The sequence below is a fragment of the Piliocolobus tephrosceles genome, chromosome 20, assembly GCF_002776525.5.
Source record: "Piliocolobus tephrosceles isolate RC106 chromosome 20, ASM277652v3, whole genome shotgun sequence".
In the NCBI taxonomy this organism is placed as follows: Eukaryota; Metazoa; Chordata; class Mammalia; order Primates; family Cercopithecidae; genus Piliocolobus; species Piliocolobus tephrosceles.
Window position 1 is genome coordinate 5,020,971 of NC_045453.1, and position 16,640 is coordinate 5,037,610.

At 50.1% G+C, this 16,640-nt stretch overlaps 1 protein-coding gene across 5 annotated transcripts in view; it reads left to right on the plus strand.

Annotated features, from left to right (window-relative positions):
- The window catches only part of TM9SF4 (transmembrane 9 superfamily member 4), a 57,519-nt gene extending 42,939 nt beyond the window's left edge, over positions 1-14,580 (plus strand). For 2 of the 5 annotated variants that reach the window (XM_023220407.1, XM_023220408.1), the window contains exons 13-18: positions 2,569-2,652; positions 5,294-5,469; positions 5,904-5,967; positions 7,444-7,563; positions 8,701-8,790; positions 12,626-12,883. In XM_023220407.1, the coding sequence (XP_023076175.1) occupies positions 2,569-2,652; positions 5,294-5,469; positions 5,904-5,967; positions 7,444-7,563; positions 8,701-8,790; positions 12,626-12,775 (684 nt within the window). In that variant the 3' untranslated portion in view covers positions 12,776-12,883. Of the gene's footprint in view, positions 1-2,568; positions 2,653-5,293; positions 5,470-5,903; positions 5,968-7,443; positions 7,564-8,700; positions 8,791-12,625 lie in introns of all 5 variants that reach the window. The other 3 variants (XM_023220405.2, XM_023220406.2, XM_023220404.2) reach the window with 2 other exon arrangements.
- Positions 14,581-16,640: the final 2,060 nt, after the last annotated feature.

The window sequence follows — 16,640 nt, forward strand, 5'->3', positions numbered from 1 at the left end:
TCTGCATCTTCAAGGATTCAGACATCTTTGCCTCTCACTTGGTTCTCACGGTCTCCCTGCAAGATTCTGAGCCTTACCTGGTGCCTTTCCACAGGTGGTCATCTCCGACAGCCCGCAGCAGTGTGGGTGTACTCTCCTACGGCCTTGTCTGTGCCATCCCCTCTGCCTGGACCACACCACCCTTACTTCTCACCTGGCTGGTGTCACCTCATCCTTTAAGTCTTAGCTCCTGCATCAGTACTCTAGAGGCTGTTGCCTCCCCCACCTCCTAGAGCCCTCATGAGACCTAAGTAGCACTTGGCAGAGCTAAGTAGGGGCGAGTGTGTTGTTTTCTACATAGGGGTCTGCCTTTCTCCCTGGAGCATTTTTTCCTACCTAGCACGGTGACCAGTCAGTAAATTTCAGCCAGGAAGGCAGATGAGGAATTCTGTGCTACACAACAGAGTCATGTAGGAACACACAGGAAGGGAGGAAGTGACCTTTGAGCCGGGCCTTGGAGAGGAGGATTTCAGATGAAGGGATGCAGCCAGCAGTGGGACCTAAGGTTCTAGAATGACCTAGATCCCAGTCTGGCTCTGTTCTTTCATTGGTTGGTAACTTTCAACAGCCCTCCGAGCTTCAGTTTCCCCATCTCTCCAATGAAGATAGCTAGGGTTAACTGCACATAAGGACCTTGGTACAGCGTTAGCCCTCAGGAAATGGATCCTCTGAGGTGTTGATGACCTATGCAAAAAGGCCCGGAGACAGGAATGTGCAGAAACAGTGACCAGTTGTTGGGTGCAGGGCTGTGAGCCAAAGATGAAACTGGCAATGGAGGTTGAGCGTCAGGTTCCAGAGGGCCTTCGTCATTGTGGTTAGTGACCCACCTGGAAGCTCAGGCTGCCACAGCAGTCCCTGGCCTGGTGATCAGTGTGGCAAGAAGGTTCATGCCGGTTGTGGTGGCTTGCGCCTGTAATCCCCGTCCCTTGAGAGGCCAAGACAGGAAGATCACTTGAGCCCAGGAGTTTGAGATCAGCCTGGGCAACACAGTGAGACCCTGTCTCTACAAAAAAATAAATTACTTGGATGTGGTGGCATGTGCCTGTAGTCCTAGCTAATCAGGCAGGTGAGGTGGGAGGATCACTTGAGCCCAGGTGTTTGAGGCTGCAGTGAGCTGATTACACCACTGCACTCCAGCCTGGGTGACAGAGTGAGACCCTGTCTCTGAAGAAAATAGAAGGAAAAGGCTCAACTTTAACTCTGGGCATTGACTAGACTAGAATCCCTGTGCCTAGACCCCACCCAAGAGATTCTGACTGGCTAGAATACACTGCAGTAGGTCAGGAGCATGGGCTCTGGGTTCAGACTGCCTGGGTTTATACAACTCTGCTGCACCTTCAGGAGACTGGGTGACGTGGAGGTGGGGGGAGTCTTTAACATTGCCAGGCCTCAGTGTCCTCATTAAAAGGAATAATGGTAGACTTTCCTTCCAGACTTGCAGTGAGAATTAGGTGAGACAAGGTACATAGGAACCCAGCATCTGCCACCCCTAAGACTCAGAGCTTCACCATCCTTCTAGGCGGTTTGGGTTGGGGCCCAGACGTACGTGGTTTGTTAAAGTTGGTTTTTGGGGTTTTTTTGTGTGTGTGAGACAGAGTCTCGCTCTATTACCCAGGCTGGAGTGCAGTGGCACGACTCGGCTCACTGCAACCTCTGCCTCCCGGGCTCAAGCGATCCGTCTGTTTCAGCCTCTCAAGTAGCTGGGACCACAGGTGCGTACTACCACGCCTGGCTACTTTTTTGTAAAGACAGGGTTTCACCATGTTGCCCAGGCTGGTCTCAAACACCTGAGCTCAAGCGATTCTGGAAGTAATTTTTTCCCCCCCCAAAAAAAAAAAGATTTACATATATATGTATATATTGGGTAGTTAACGTGTTCTTTCTTTTTTTCTTTTTTTGAGATGGAGTCTCGCTCTATCGCCCAGGCTGAAGTGCAATGGCGCGATCTCTCCTCACTGCAACCTTTGCCTCCTGGGTTCAAGCAATTCTCCAGCCTCAGCCTCCTGAGTAGCTGAGACTACAGGCGTGTGCCACCACACCCAGCTAATTTTTGTATTTTTAGTAGAGTTGGAGTTTCGCCATGTTGGCCAGGCTGGTCTCAAACTCCTGACCTCAGGTGATCCATCCACCTCAGCCTCCCAAAGTGTGGGATTGCAGGCTTGAGCCACCGCACCCGGCCAGAGTAGTTACCGTGTTCTCAGTGATGAGAGTACATCAGAGAACAAGGTAGACACACTCCTCCCAAGGAGCTCACGGTCTTTTGGGGATAGGTGGATATTGATCAGGTAGCCAAAATATGTAATTACAAACTGGGATGAGAGCAAGAAGGGGCAGTTTTAGGGACCTGAGAGGGCATAGGACAGATCCCTGCTCAGTCTGAGGGTCAGGGAATACTTTCTGGAAGGAATGATGCTTGAGCTGAGTCTGAAAGACAAGGAGGGCTTAAGAGCTTCTGGTCTGGGGGCCCCACTGGGACAGGTTGGGGAGCTCCCTGGATGCTGCTCCTCAGCCCGGCCCCTCTTGCTTCAGACGGCAACTCTGTACCCTGGTGTGGTTTTTGGCATCTGCTTCGTGTTGAATTGCTTCATTTGGGGAAAGCACTCATCAGGAGCGGTAAGTGCCTCCCCTACCCTCCCAGCCCCTCCCCAGCAAGCGAGGACCAGCTGCACTCAGCCCCACTCCCAAAAGCCACTTCCTGCCATTCCCTTCCCTTTTCTGAGTCCCCAAAGTTATGTTCCCAGCCATGAGGGCAGAGGGCCGTCTGGGGTTTCCCCAGCCCTGCCCTTGGTTATGCCATGCCCTGTCCCTGGCCTTCCTGTGAGATCTTTCAGACAACTGACCCAAGCCCACTTCTCTAAAGGGAGGTTTCCACAGTCCAGGGGCCAACTGGGAAATTTCCCTTTGTCTTAACCAAAAGTGAGCTTCCCAGTGTGAGTTTATTAGGTCAGTATCCCAAAGCAAGCCTGTCCTCCTCAGTGTCCCTGCCCCTCAGCACCAGCCCCTGCAAGTGGAGAAGAGAGGAAAGGAAGGATCAGGTTGTATTACCCTTAGAATTGGGATCCTGCCAGCCCTAGCCCAGTGTGTTACTAGCAGCTGTCCAAGACTTACTGAGTAGGATTTTGAACTCAGTTGTGGGGAGGAGGGATGGGGTGTTGGTCAATTAGCAGGACTGCAGTTGAGATGGGGCAGGCATTTTGCTATCCTAGCCTTAGCAGGTAGAGCCGCCTGCCCTCCACCTGGGGGTGGCGGTAAAGGTCCTCGCATGAGGCTTCACGTCCAGGCGCTCGGAGGAGGGGTTTCTTTCCCAGCAATTAGGAAGCCACCCTCAAGACACAGTCATGCCCTTCCTCTCACTTCCCCCTTTTTATACCTGTGTTCCTTCTCCCTTTGAGCATTTTCCTCCCAGTTACCAACTGCTCATTATAAACATTCGTTGTAGAAATTTTGGAAACTACAGAGAAGTTATAGAAGAAATTTAAAATAACCCCAAATCTACTCACCAGAGATAAATACAGTGTAGGTCTTTAATATATGTTATTTCTGTCTTTTTTCTTTTTATAGATATACTTACAAAAGAATTATGTAATTTAAAATTTATAAAATAACAGCAAACATTTATATGGTTCTTGCTTTGTAGTACTACTGTTCTAAACACTTTATATATTTATTTATTTTTATGTGATTCTTGTAAAAACTTAGTAAGTGTAGAGAAGAGGATAAAGAAGAAAATGAAAAATCAATTCTAATCCCCCATATCCCATTTAAGAAAGTATTGTTAGCTCTTTGGTATAGGCCTTTCCAGGCACAAGTATAAATAAATAGAATTGTCCCTTGGTATCCATAGGGGAGTGGTTCCAGGACCCCTGAAGATACCAAAATTCAAGGATGCTCGAGTCCCATATATAAAGTAGCATAATGTTTACCTACACATATCCTGTATATTCTAACTCTTCTCTAGATTACTTAAAATACCTAATACAATGTAAATGCTATATAAATAGTTGTTATACTGTATTGTTTTTTAATTTGTATATTGTTGTATTTTTTGTTTGTTTGTTTTGAGACAGAGTCTCACTCTGTCGCTCAGGCTGGAGTGCAGTGGTGTGATCTCAGCTCACTGCAGCCTCTGCCTCCCGGGCTCAAGCGGTCCTCCCACCTCAGCCCCACTGAGTAGCTGGGACTACAGGTGCCACCACCACACTCGGCTATTTAAAAAAAAAAAAATTGTAGAGATGCATTCTCACTGTGTTGCCTAGGCTGGTCTCAAACTCCTGGGCTCAAGTGATCTGCCCACCTAGGCATCCCAAAGTGCTGGGATTATAGGCATGAGCCACTGCACCCAGCTTGTTTTACTGTTTTTTGTTTTTGTTTTTTTTTTCCTGAACATTTTCTTTTTTTTTTTCTTTTTTCTTTTTTTTTTTGAGACGAAGTCTCACTCTCTCACTCTGTCGCCCAGGCTGGCGTGCAGTGGCGAGGTCTCAGCTCACTGCAGCCTCCACCTCCTGGGTTCAGGCGATCTCCTGCTTCAGCCTCCCAAGTAACTGGGATTACAGGTGCTCCCCACAGTGCCTGGCAATTTTTTTTTTGTAATTTTAGTAGAGACTTGGTTTCTCCATGTGGGCCAGGCTGGTCTTGAACTCCTGACCTCAAGTGATCTGCCCACCTTAGCCTCCCAAACTGCTGGGATTACAGGCATGAGCCACCGTGCCCGGCCTTCCTGAACATTTTCTGTTTGCAGTTAAATCCACAGATGCAGAACCTGTGGATACAGAGGACCGACTATGTTGTGTTTTTATTAAAATGGAATCCTTCTATGCACACAGTTTTATATTTTCCTTTTTACACTTAATAGCGTATCATGGAGTTTTATTCTGACAAGACTGGGAGCACTTTGTACAGTTTCGTTTTTTCCCTTTTTTCTTCACATAATGTGCCACATGTAATCTCTTCATTTTGACCTCTTCATCTCCTCTTCACGTTCTCAGTCCCTTCCTTCCTGTTCCTCCCCTACTTCCTCCCTGGATGGCAAGCTCCTCTGGGATGCTGAGGTGCCTTCTTCACTGGGAGTCCAGATCAGGGCTGGGGCCAGCCCCAAGAGATGCTGGCCAGGAGCCCTGTGACGGGGGCAGGGAGTGTGCTTCTGCTGCACAGGTCGCCTCTCCTTCCGTGGAGCCCAGAAGGTCCCCTCCCCCTTGCGCAGCCCCCATCCCGGGCATCAGGGCCTCGTGGGGGCCTCATGGCGCCATGTCCACAGGTGCCCTTTCCCACCATGGTGGCTCTGCTGTGCATGTGGTTCGGGATCTCCCTGCCCCTCGTCTACTTGGGCTACTACTTCGGCTTCCGAAAGCAGCCATATGACAACCCTGTGCGCACCAACCAGATTCCCCGGCAGATCCCCGAGCAGCGGTGGTACATGAACCGATTTGTGGGGTGAGTCCTCCAGCAGAGGCAAGAGCAGGGGGGCATGGAAGAGGGTACCCACCCCCCACCAGAAGGGTGCAGCAACCAGAGTTCCTGCTGCTTCAGCCGGCTCTAATAGAGTTTATGAAAGCTTAGCTTCACTCTTAAGATCAAGGTGACCAGGTTGTAGGCAGACTTGGTGTCGTCCTAGGAACCAGGACAAGGAAGGGGAAGGATGGAAGGGTATGGTGAGACAGGTTAAGACCATCACTTGGACCTCGGGCAAGTCACCCCACCTTTCTGCACCCCAGTTTCCCACCTATAAAGTGAGAAGAAATATGCCAGAAGAATTAGCACCACCACACTCATGTAGGCGCTCTCACTTCATGCCAGCTTGGGAGGCAGCTTGGAGCTTCCTGATGGCCAGGTCTCTTTAACAGTGTTAACCTCTTGTTCTGCGGCAGCATCCTCATGGCTGGGATCTTGCCCTTCGGCGCCATGTTCATCGAGCTCTTCTTCATCTTCAGTGTGAGTACTGGTGCCTCCCCAACCCCTCCACCACTGCTAGCTGGGTGTCTCCCACTCCACTTGGGTACTCTGCTGCCTGCTGCCTGAGAAATTTCAGATGGGCCACTTCACCTCTCGGAGCCCCATTCTTCACACTGAAATTGGATAACAGCCTTCCCTGTCAGGGCAGCATTGAAAGTTAAATGAGGCTGGGCACAGTGGCTCACGCCTATAATTTCAGCCCTTTGGAAGGCCGAGGCAGGTGGATCACAAGGTCAGGAGTTCGAGACCAGCCTGTCCAAGATGATGAAACCCGGTCTGTACTAAAAAATACAAAAATTAGCCGGGCGTGGTGGCATGTGCCTGTAGTCCCAGGTACTCGGGAGGCTGAGGCAGGAGAATTGCTTGAACCCGGGAGGCAGAGGTTGCAGTGAGCCAAGATCGCACCACTGCACTCTAGCCTGGGCGACAGAGTGAGACTCTGTCTAAAAAAAAAAAACATTAAATGAGACATGCGGTGTGGGGGGCGTGCCTGGTGTGTGGAAAGCGGGGCTTGGTAAATAGAAGCTGCCTCAGTAGTAATTTAGTCGTTCACCACCATGACTGATAGCGTCATTGCACCTGCTTTCATTTCTGGGTCCTTGCACATCTTTACCTCTCTGTGTTACTCATAGTTCCTAGGAGGGTGGACAGAATGATTCCTGCTTGTCAGGGTCATTGTGAAATTGGAATAAGTCATTGTAAAAGTGATTGACTTCAGGAAATGCTGTTGTTGTGGTGATGATGACTCCTCCCAAAGAGTGCCAAGATGAAAGTTGGTAGGAACGCCCTTCAGAGCCATGTAAGTGTGGCTGACCCAGCTCGGGGCCCAGCACAGATGGTACCTTGTACCAAGTCAGTACCGGACATGTATCTGCTATTCCAGAGTAGTGGCCCAGCCCCTCCCTGCTGAGACTACCTCACCCACACAGGTTTGCCTGGGAGAAGGGTCAGAGGAGGTGTTGGCTGCCCGTGGTGCCAAAGCCCATGTGCGCTCCCCAGGGAGGCCCCCTCTGTTTCATCTGTGGAGCTCTGGGCCAGTCACCAGCTTCTCTGATCCTTGACTTTCTTAGCTCTACCAGGCCAAGCTTTCATAGACACACACATGTAGCAATTGCATATGAGGCACGTGGCACAAGGCCTAGCGCTTGGAAAGCTGCTCGAGTGGTGGTGGCTGCTCTATAATTTTGCTTTGGATAGGAATCATTATTTTCTACAAGCTGCTGAGTTCACGCTGGGGTCCACCCAGAGCAGGGTCAGTCAAGCCCTGGCCCCTCCCTAAGGACAGCGTGGCTCACCCCCTGCTCTGGGGAGGAAGGGCCACAGCCACATGCCAGGCCCACAGGCCCTGAGAGTGTCGGGATGATGTGTCCACTCCTGCCCTTGTGACAGGTTGGTGTGCCAGGGGAAGGGGTGCAGCGTAGGCAAGCCAGCTGAAGCCCTACTGTGTGTCCGCAGGCTATCTGGGAGAATCAGTTCTATTATCTCTTTGGCTTCCTGTTCCTTGTTTTCATCATCCTGGTGGTATCCTGTTCACAAATCAGCATCGTCATGGTGTACTTCCAGCTGTGTGCAGAGGTGAGGAGAGCAGGGCCAGGAGGCGGGGGAGGGAGAACTGGATCCAGCATTGAACAGGTTGGTGAGGCTCTGTGGAGAGGCTGGGTCGGGGCTCTTCATGTGGCCCTTGCTTCTGGCTCTGAGCTCTTGGGCCAGTACGTTGCTGTGCCTCTCCCAGCCTCCATGTGTTTAGCTGTACCCTGGGGCTAATGAGATACCTTCCAGCTTAGTTGTGTGGGGTACTCATCACAGCTAGATGAAAGGACAGTAGATTTGCCAATGCCAGGTCCACTCCAGTAATAGTTTATCCAACAGGCTGATGCACACTGGGTGGCCTGTCCTCCCTCTGGGGACTAGCCATTGGCAGAGTGGGTGAAGCCAGGGTTTGGGATGAACAGTCTGGGCTGGGACCCTGTCTCCTCCACGAGTAGCTCTGGGTCTTGGGCAGGTTGCTTAACTTTGTGCCATCCGTTCGTCCTCCATATGATGGGGTGAGTGAGAGGACCTAACTTGGAGGGCTGCTCTCGGGATTAAGTGAGTGGATTCATCTATAGCACTTAAAATGGTGCTTGCCAGCCAGACGCTGTAGCTCACGCCGGTAATCCCAGCACTTTGAGAGGCCGAGGTGGGTGGATCACAAGGTCAGAAGATCGAGACCATCCTGGCTAACACAGTGAAACCCCATCTCTACTAAAAATACAAAAAATTAGCTGGGTATGGTGGCACGTGCCTGTAGTCCCAGCTACTTGGGAGGCTGAGGCAGGAGAATCACCTGAACCGAGGAGGTGGAGGTTGCAGTGAGCCAAGACCGCACGACTGCACTCCATCCTGGGCAACAGAGTGAGACTCCGTCTTTAAAAAAAAAATGGGGCCTACCACATACTAAGCATTTGCTTGAGAAATGTTAATTACTTTTTGTTGATTGTTTTTTTAAATGAGGTATAAACAGTAAAGTTCACCCTTCTTTGTCCACAATTCTGTGGTTTTTAGAAATGCATACAGTTGTGGAACCACCATCACAGTCAAACTGTGAAACATTTCCATCACCCCATATGTTACTGCTCTTACCAGAGTCTTCAGCCCCTCAAGCAACTGTGAAATTGGTAGGAAGGGGTTCTGCCCCAGGACAACGCTGACCTTCCTCTGTTTCCTCCTCAGGATTACCGCTGGTGGTGGAGGAATTTCCTAGTCTCCGGGGGCTCTGCATTCTACGTCCTGGTTTATGCCATCTTTTATTTCGTTAACAAGGTACTGCCCTCCTTGAGGAGGTCCTCTTAGTCCTCGTAGGGTAGGAAGGTCAGGAGGAGGATGCTGGGAGAAAAACCCGAGTGCCTGAATCTTCCTTTTCCACCCAGAATGGGGAGGACCAAAGCCACCTAGAACTGTTCCTGCTCTAGAAGATGGATCTTAGTAGGAAAGAAAGAATCTGTGTTCTGTATGTTTGGGAGACAAAGGCCATCAGGATACGTGACACTGTGAATAATACTTGTGAAACTTACGAGGTATAACCATGGCCAAAGCAGGACTTGAAAGCAGTATGTCACCTGCAGGGCTCTTCACAGGAAATAAGAGGGACTAATAACACTTTGAGAGAAAGGAAAATATGAGAGTAACATGAAAGAAGAAAAGGAGAAAGGAGCTAATAAAGATAAAAGCACAAAATGCTGAAATAGTCTAAATAGTAGAACCCAAATTTAGGGCTGCAGGCATCCTCTCTCTGCAGGTGTCCTCTTCTTCACACAAGTACTGTTCGATCCTGCAGAGTAGGGAGAGGATGGGAAAGGTTTTCGCAGGCATCTTGGAGCCCTCCTTGCTCTGTGACCCAACAGAGGTAAAGTGTGGCCCAATAATAAGAGGGAGCCAGGCTTACCGGACTAGGGCAGTTCACAGAGCTCACTGTCCCCAGAGAGAGGCGTGGGCAAGAATACAGATGTCCCCACGACATTTTTACTAGATTCATGCATGATACACAAACCAGATGAGCCATCGAGAGGAATTTGGAGGAGCCCTGTTGGGCCCCTCATCTCTAGAACTAACACTCAAGACTTACTCTCACCTGCTGTACTTTGGGTCTCCAGAGCCCAGAAGCAAGCAGTCCTCTGTGGCAGCCAGGCGTATTTGCAAAATAGAATTGTAGGTCAGTTGATCGAAGCTGGGAATGCCGTTTCCCAAAAGCAATCAAGTTGGAAAAGACTGGAAGGATCATTTAGTGTGGTGCTGCACCCCTGCCTCCAGTCTCAACAGATGATTCTCCAGCTCAGGGGTCAGCAAACTGCAGCCCCCATGTTTCTGTAAATTTTTATTGGAACACAGCCATGGTCATTCATTAACATACTGTCCATGGCTGCTTTCACACTACAGTGGCAGAGTTGAGTAGTTTCGACAGGGACCATATGGCCTACAGAAACTAAAATACTCACAATCTGGCCCTTTAAGTAAAAGATTGCAGACCCCTGCTCTCCTACATCCAGCAACAGAGAAGACACTCCCTCCTAACACTCCCATTCTTTCTGGACAGCTCCTATCATTATCAAGGTCTTGATTCACACTGCAGTCTCCCTTGCTGTGGCTTCCATCTTTAGACCTTAGTCTTAATTCTGGGATCATCTAGAACAAATCTAATCTCCCTCTTCTATAGCCCATATTAATCGGAACTCTCATAAGTGGCAAGTGACTAAAACTATTCAAAGTAGCTTAAGCAAAAAGAATGTATTTGCTGATATAACTGGAAAGACTAAGAAATTGGAGTTCTAGCCTCAACCATACTTAGATCCAGGGTCTCAAAAATATCAGGGCTCAATCCCAGCACTTTGGGAGGTCAAGGCAGGTGGATCACAAGGTCAGGAGATCGAGACCATCCTGGCCAATATGGTGAAACCCCGTCTCTACTGAAATACAACAAATTAGCTGGGTGTGGTGGTTCACGCCTGTAGTCCCAGCTACTCAGGAGGCTGAGGCAGGGGAGTCGCTTGAACCCTGGAGGCGAAGGTTGCAGAGCCGAGATTGTGCCACTGCACTCTAGCCCAGATGACAGAGCAAGACTCCATCTCAAAATAAAATAAAATAAAATAAAATAGAAATAAAAATACGCACACATACATACCAGGGCTCTGTGCCCACGCCTTAGCCCTGTTTATCTTTTTTTGGCCTCAGTCTGCAGGCAAGATCTTTTCACAAAGTAGAAAGATGGCCAGTGGCAGCCCTAGAGTCTACTCTTTCCAGCTTTGCAGCCCTAGAGCTAAAAGACTATCTTTCCTCTACCATCATATGTCAGCCAGTGAATACTCTCGCTGCTCTGCTCGGGTGGCATGCCCAGTGCTCACTGTTTTCCAGGTCCAATAGCATAACATATTCAGGCAGACTGGCTTAGGTCTTGTGCTAGGAATTTTTTTTTTTGAGATGGAGACTCGCTGTGTTGCCAAGGCTAGAGTGCAGTGGTGCGATCTTGGCTCACTGCAGCCTCCGCCTCCCGGGTTCAAGCAATTCTCCTGCCTCAGCCTCCTGAGTAGCTGGGGTTACAGGTGCACACCACCACACCTGGCTAATTTTGTATTTTTAGCAGAGACAGGGTTTCTCTATGTTGGCAAGGCTGGTCTCAAACTCTTGACCTCATGTGATCCATCTGCCTCAGCCTCCCAAAGTGCTGGGATTACAGGCGTGAGCCACCGCAGCCAGCTTATTTTGTGCTAGGATTGATGGCCCCAACAGGGCCAGGTATTTTGAGTGTGTTCCTCAAAACATCTGGAAGATGGAAGACAAGGAACACGGTTAGACAAAAACTAGAGATCACATCACAGCCTCTTGTCCTTCCTCCCTTCTGCTCCAGTCTTCTTGCTCTACTCAAAACGTCTCTTCCTCCAGCCACGGTGCCTTATGTATAAAATGAGGAACTTTCCGTCTCTGCCTCTTTGCCTCATCCCTTACCTCCTTTTACCACTGTTCTGCTCCTTGTCCCTCCCCCACTCCTCTCCCCACCTCCAGCCACAAGAATGCATATAAGAAGAGATGGAGGCTGGGTGTGCGTGGTTCACACCTATAATCCCAGCGCTTTCAGAGGCCAAGGTGGAAGGATTACTTAAGGCCAAGTGTCTGAGACCAGCCTGGGCAATTAGAGCAAGACACTATCTCTAGAAAAAATAAAAATTAGCTGGGTGTGGTGGCACACACCTATAGTCTGAGCTACTTGGGAGGCTGATGCAGGAGGATCCCTTGAGCCCAGGAGGGTGAGGCTGTAGTGAGCTGTGATCATGCCACTGTACTCTAGTCTGGGTAACAGAGGGAGACCCTGTCCCTTTAAAGCAAAGGGGTAGGGGGAGAGTTGCAGGGCTGAGCCTGAAAACATGGCCTTCACCCCATAGGCTTAGGAGAGGGCTTCAAATGGTGACCTATATTGTTTTATTTGTTTCTTTACTGTTTTCTTCTGGGCTGCTGGCATTCCGTGACCATGTGTCTGCCTGTGAGTCCTAGGACAGGCCCTACTCAGGCCCTGGGCATATCTTGATACCAGGGTTCCACATTAGTTCCATTTGTAAATAACACAGATCCCCAGCATCTCCGCCCAGCCTCTAAACTCTACCCCAGTTAAAAAGGAGTCCAAAACGCTCCAAGATCAAAATCTCTGTGAGATGCTAACAGAAGTGACAAGCATTCTGGGGAAGAGAAGAATCAATGATGGCTGAGGCAGGCTGATGGGGCTCCTGGTCACCCATCAGCTGGGCATCCTGGACACCCCTCCCTTCCACTGCCCCACCCACTCTGGCTGCTGCTCTAGCCATCCAGGAGTGTTGCCATACTGATCCAGGGACTGTGGGGGACCAGGAAGGGCACAGCTATGGCCATTCCTCCTGTGGCATTCTGACCCTGGCCCCTGAGGCTCTGTGCATTAGGACAATACACAGGCCTGGTCCAGATGAAGCAGAGCTGTGCCCAGGAGCCCTGCCTGCCCCTTGCCACCCACTGGAGCACACCCCTTCCCCTGGCCAGGCCTCAGTTTCCCCATGATATCAGTGAGGGTGGGGCCCCAGTTTGCCATGCAGCCTGGCATTAAGCACGCACCCTGTCTTCTTTCTGCTCGCGGCCGCAGCTAGACATCGTGGAGTTCATCCCCTCTCTCCTCTACTTTGGCTACACGGCCCTCATGGTCTTGTCCTTCTGGCTGCTCACGGGCACCATCGGCTTCTATGCAGCCTACATGTTTGTTCGCAAGATCTATGCTGCCGTGAAGATAGACTGATTGGAGTGGACCACGGCCAGGCCCGCTCCGTCCTCGGACAGGAAGCCACCCTGCGTGGGGGACTGCAGGCACGCAAAATAAAATAACTCCTGCTCGTTTGGAATGTAACTCCTGGCACAGTGTTCCTGGATCCTGGGGCTGCGTAGGGGGTGGGAGGGCCTGTAGATAATCTTGCATTTTTCTTCATCTTATTCCAGTTCTGTGGGGGATGAGTTTTTTTGTGGGTTGCTTTTTCTTCAGTGCTAAGAAAGTTCCCTCCAACAGGAACTCTCTGACCTGTTTATTCAGGTGTATTTCTGGTTTGGATTTTTTTTTTCTTCTTTGTTTTAACAAATGGATCCAGGATGGATAAATCCACCGAGATAAGGGTTTTGGTCACTGTCTCCACCTCAGTTCCTCAGGGCTGTTGGCCACCCTGCGACTAACTGGAAGAGGACACGCCAGAGCCTCAGTGAGGTTCCAAGCCTCCCCCTGCCCATCCTCACCACGGAGGCCACGACAAAGCACAGCTCCAGCCTGGACAGCACCCTCAGTGCCAGCCAACCTCTGCCAGACCTCTCTTTCCCTCTTCTCCCCAGCCTCCTCCAGGGCTGCCCAAGGCAGGGTTTCCAGCCAGGCCTCGGGGTCATCTTTTCACCAGGAGCAAACCCAAGTCTTAGTTGCTACAAGAAAATCCCCTGGAAGTACTGGGGGCCAGGTTCCCCAGACAGCAGGAATCACCCCTATTCAGAGCAGCCGGAGTTTGCTGGACCAACAAGGAGGAAGAGAAGAGACTTGCAGTGAACTGTTTTGTGCCAAGAAACCCTGGACCTGGGGCCAAGTATTTCCCAAGCCAAGCATCCACTTGTCTGTGTCTGGGAAGGGATGGCCAAGGCCGCCAGGGTCCTTACCCCTCAGGATTGCTCCCCGGCCCTCTCCCCAGGAGGTACCACTCTCCAAGGTGTGCTGGCAGTGGGCCAACTTCAGGCAGGACAGGGAGCCCCAGAGATCACAGATCCCCTCTTGTAAGTGGCCGGGCATTCTCTCCCTGCCCTCTCTGGCCGCCGGGGTCATACTCACTTCTTTAGCCAGCCCCATCCCCTCCACCCGACACCTGAGTTCTTGCCTCCTCCTTTTGGGGACACCCAGAACACTGCTTGTGAGAAGGAAGATGGAAGGTAAGTTCTGTCGTTCTTTCCCCAATCCCCAGGAATGGACAAGAAGCCAACTTAGAAAGAAGGGGCTCACGTGGCTGGCCTGGCTCCTCCATAGACGCCTGTTCTTAACCTCTGCCCACCTGTGCATGTCATCACAAACATTTGCTCTTAAGTTACAAGAGACCAAATCCACCCAGGGATTAGGGTTCAAGTAGCAGCTGCTAACCCTTGCAGCAGCCCTTGTGGGGCTCCCAACACAAGACAAAGCTCAGGATGCTGGTGATGCTAGGAAGATGCCCCTCCCCTCACTGCCCCACATTCTCCCGGTGGCCCTACCAGCCTCACCCATCAAACCAGTGAAGTTCTCAATCTTGCCTCACGGTGACTGTGGCACCAAGCGGCATCCACCAAGCATCAGGTTGGAGAAAAGGGAACCCAAGCAGTAGAGAGCGATATTGGAGTCTTTTGTTCATTAAAATCTTGGATTTTTTTTTCTTTCCCTAAGAGATTCTCTTTTTAGGGGGAATGGGAAATGGACACCTCATAAAGGGTTCAAAGATCATCAATTTTTCTGACTTTTTAAATCATCATCATCATTATTTTTAATTAAAAAAATGCCTGTATGCCTTTTTTTGGTCCAATTGTAAATAAATATGCCATTGTCCTACTGTTTTGTCTTGAGTCTCATGCAGTGGTTGGAGGTCTGAGGTGAGACACCTTCCCCGAGTGGGTTTAGTTGCATAGTTTGCCCCGAAGCTCATTCTCATGTCAGACTTCTCCAGGGCTCAAGCTACTGCTGTTTCCTGCCTGGTACAAGTCCATTGCCTAGCCGCTCCATACTAAATTGCAGTCGTTTGCTCTTCTGATCCCACAAGCGGGAAATGGCAATCAAGTGTGTTTTGGTAGCAGTGAGATCTGGTTTTGGATTCCCAGCTTCAGTGTTTTACTGTCAGCTTATCTCACTCTACGAAACCCAGTTCTTCAATTATAAGCAACAGAAATGTCGGTCAAACTGGTTTTAGTCCAAAAATGAATCGATTGGTTCTTAAGTTGTCAAGGATTTTGTTTATTTTGCTTCAGGTCTGACTGGATCCAGGGGCTCAAAGGATAGCCTTAGGGCTCTTTCGCCTTTTCCACTGTGCTCCTCTCCGGCCTCCCTCTGTCCTGTTATCCACAGTCTTCCTCCTGATGGGTGAGGCAGGGAGGGCAGATGTTAACCACTCCAGGCTTATGTGATCCACTTGGATATGCCAGGAGGTTGGGCTAGGGGAAGATGTCCCTCCCCATTTCAGTTTAGTCAATATAGAGAAATTTCAGGAAACAGTTCTGATTGGCCCAGCTTGGATTATTATTTGCACGTCTTGCACCAATCACTACATCCAGGGTGATGGAGTGTGATTTGGGGCCACTTTTCCTGACGGTGTTGGATATAGCGAATTTCAGCCCCACCGGAATTACTTGGAATGGTTGATGAGGGAAGAACCATTTCCCATGGTAAGGGATGTGAAGCAGACCAAAACGGTGGCCTGTTACCTCCCATCCTCTCTAACCCTAAGCCTCAGTTCCTCATCTGCAATGGGAAAGGTGCTTGTTACTATTTATGGAGTACTTCCCGTGTTCTGATGTTCCAAACACTTTCCATGGGTTAGCCCATTTAATCTTGGATATGTTGCAAGATAACAATGCCTCTGAGGCAGGTTCTGTTATTAGCCCCGTTTTACAGAGGTGGTCGGCAAGGCACCCATGATGCATGGAGTAGCGTTCACCTGGGACAGCCAGACTTCTGAATCTGCCTTTCCAACCTCTCTACTATAGCTGCCTTTTGAAAGGGCTGTGCGTGTGTGTAAAATTGTATGTAATTGATGTAAAATGAACTGCACAGTTTGGTAAGTTTTAATACATACACCCATGAAATTATCACCACAGTCTCGATAGTGAGCATACTCAGGTTTTCTCCTGCCCTTTTTTATAATCCTGCCCTCTAGCCTATCACCATCATGCTTGTCCCCTCTAAACCTCATGTCGAAATTTCATCCCCAGTGTTGGAGGTGGAGCCTAATGGGAAGCGTTTGGGTCATGGGAGCAGATTCCTCATGAATAGATTAGTGCACTGGGGGAGGTGGGCGCAGAGGAGGTGAGTGTGTTCTCTCTTAGCTCCTAAGAAAGCTGATTGTTAAAAAGAGCCTGGCACCTCCCTGCAACCCCTACTTCTCCTCTCCCCTTGTTATCTCTGCACATGCCAGCCAGCTCTCCACCTTCCACCATGAGCAGAAGGAACTCACCAGAAGCAAATGCCCAGTCTTGAACTTTCCAGCCATCAGAATCATGAGCCAGACTGGGCACAGTGGCTCATGGCTATAAGCCCAACACTCTGGGAGGCTGAAACAAGAGGATCACTTGAGACCAGGAGAAGTTCAGCCTGGGCCACAAAGCAAGACCTCATCTCTGAAAACAAATTATAAAACATTTTTTAAAACTCATGAGCTGGCCGGGCGTGGTGGCTCATGCCTGTAATCCCAGCACTTTGGGAGGCTGAGGCGGGCAGATTACCTGAAGTCAGGAGTTCGAGACCAGCCTGGCCAACATGGTAAAACCCTGTCTCTACTAAAAATACAAAAATTAGCCGGGCGTCGTGGCACACGCATGTAATCCTAGCTACCTGGGAGGCTGAACCCAGGAGACGGAGGTTGCAGTGAGCCGAGATTGTGCCACTGCACTCCAGCCTAGCC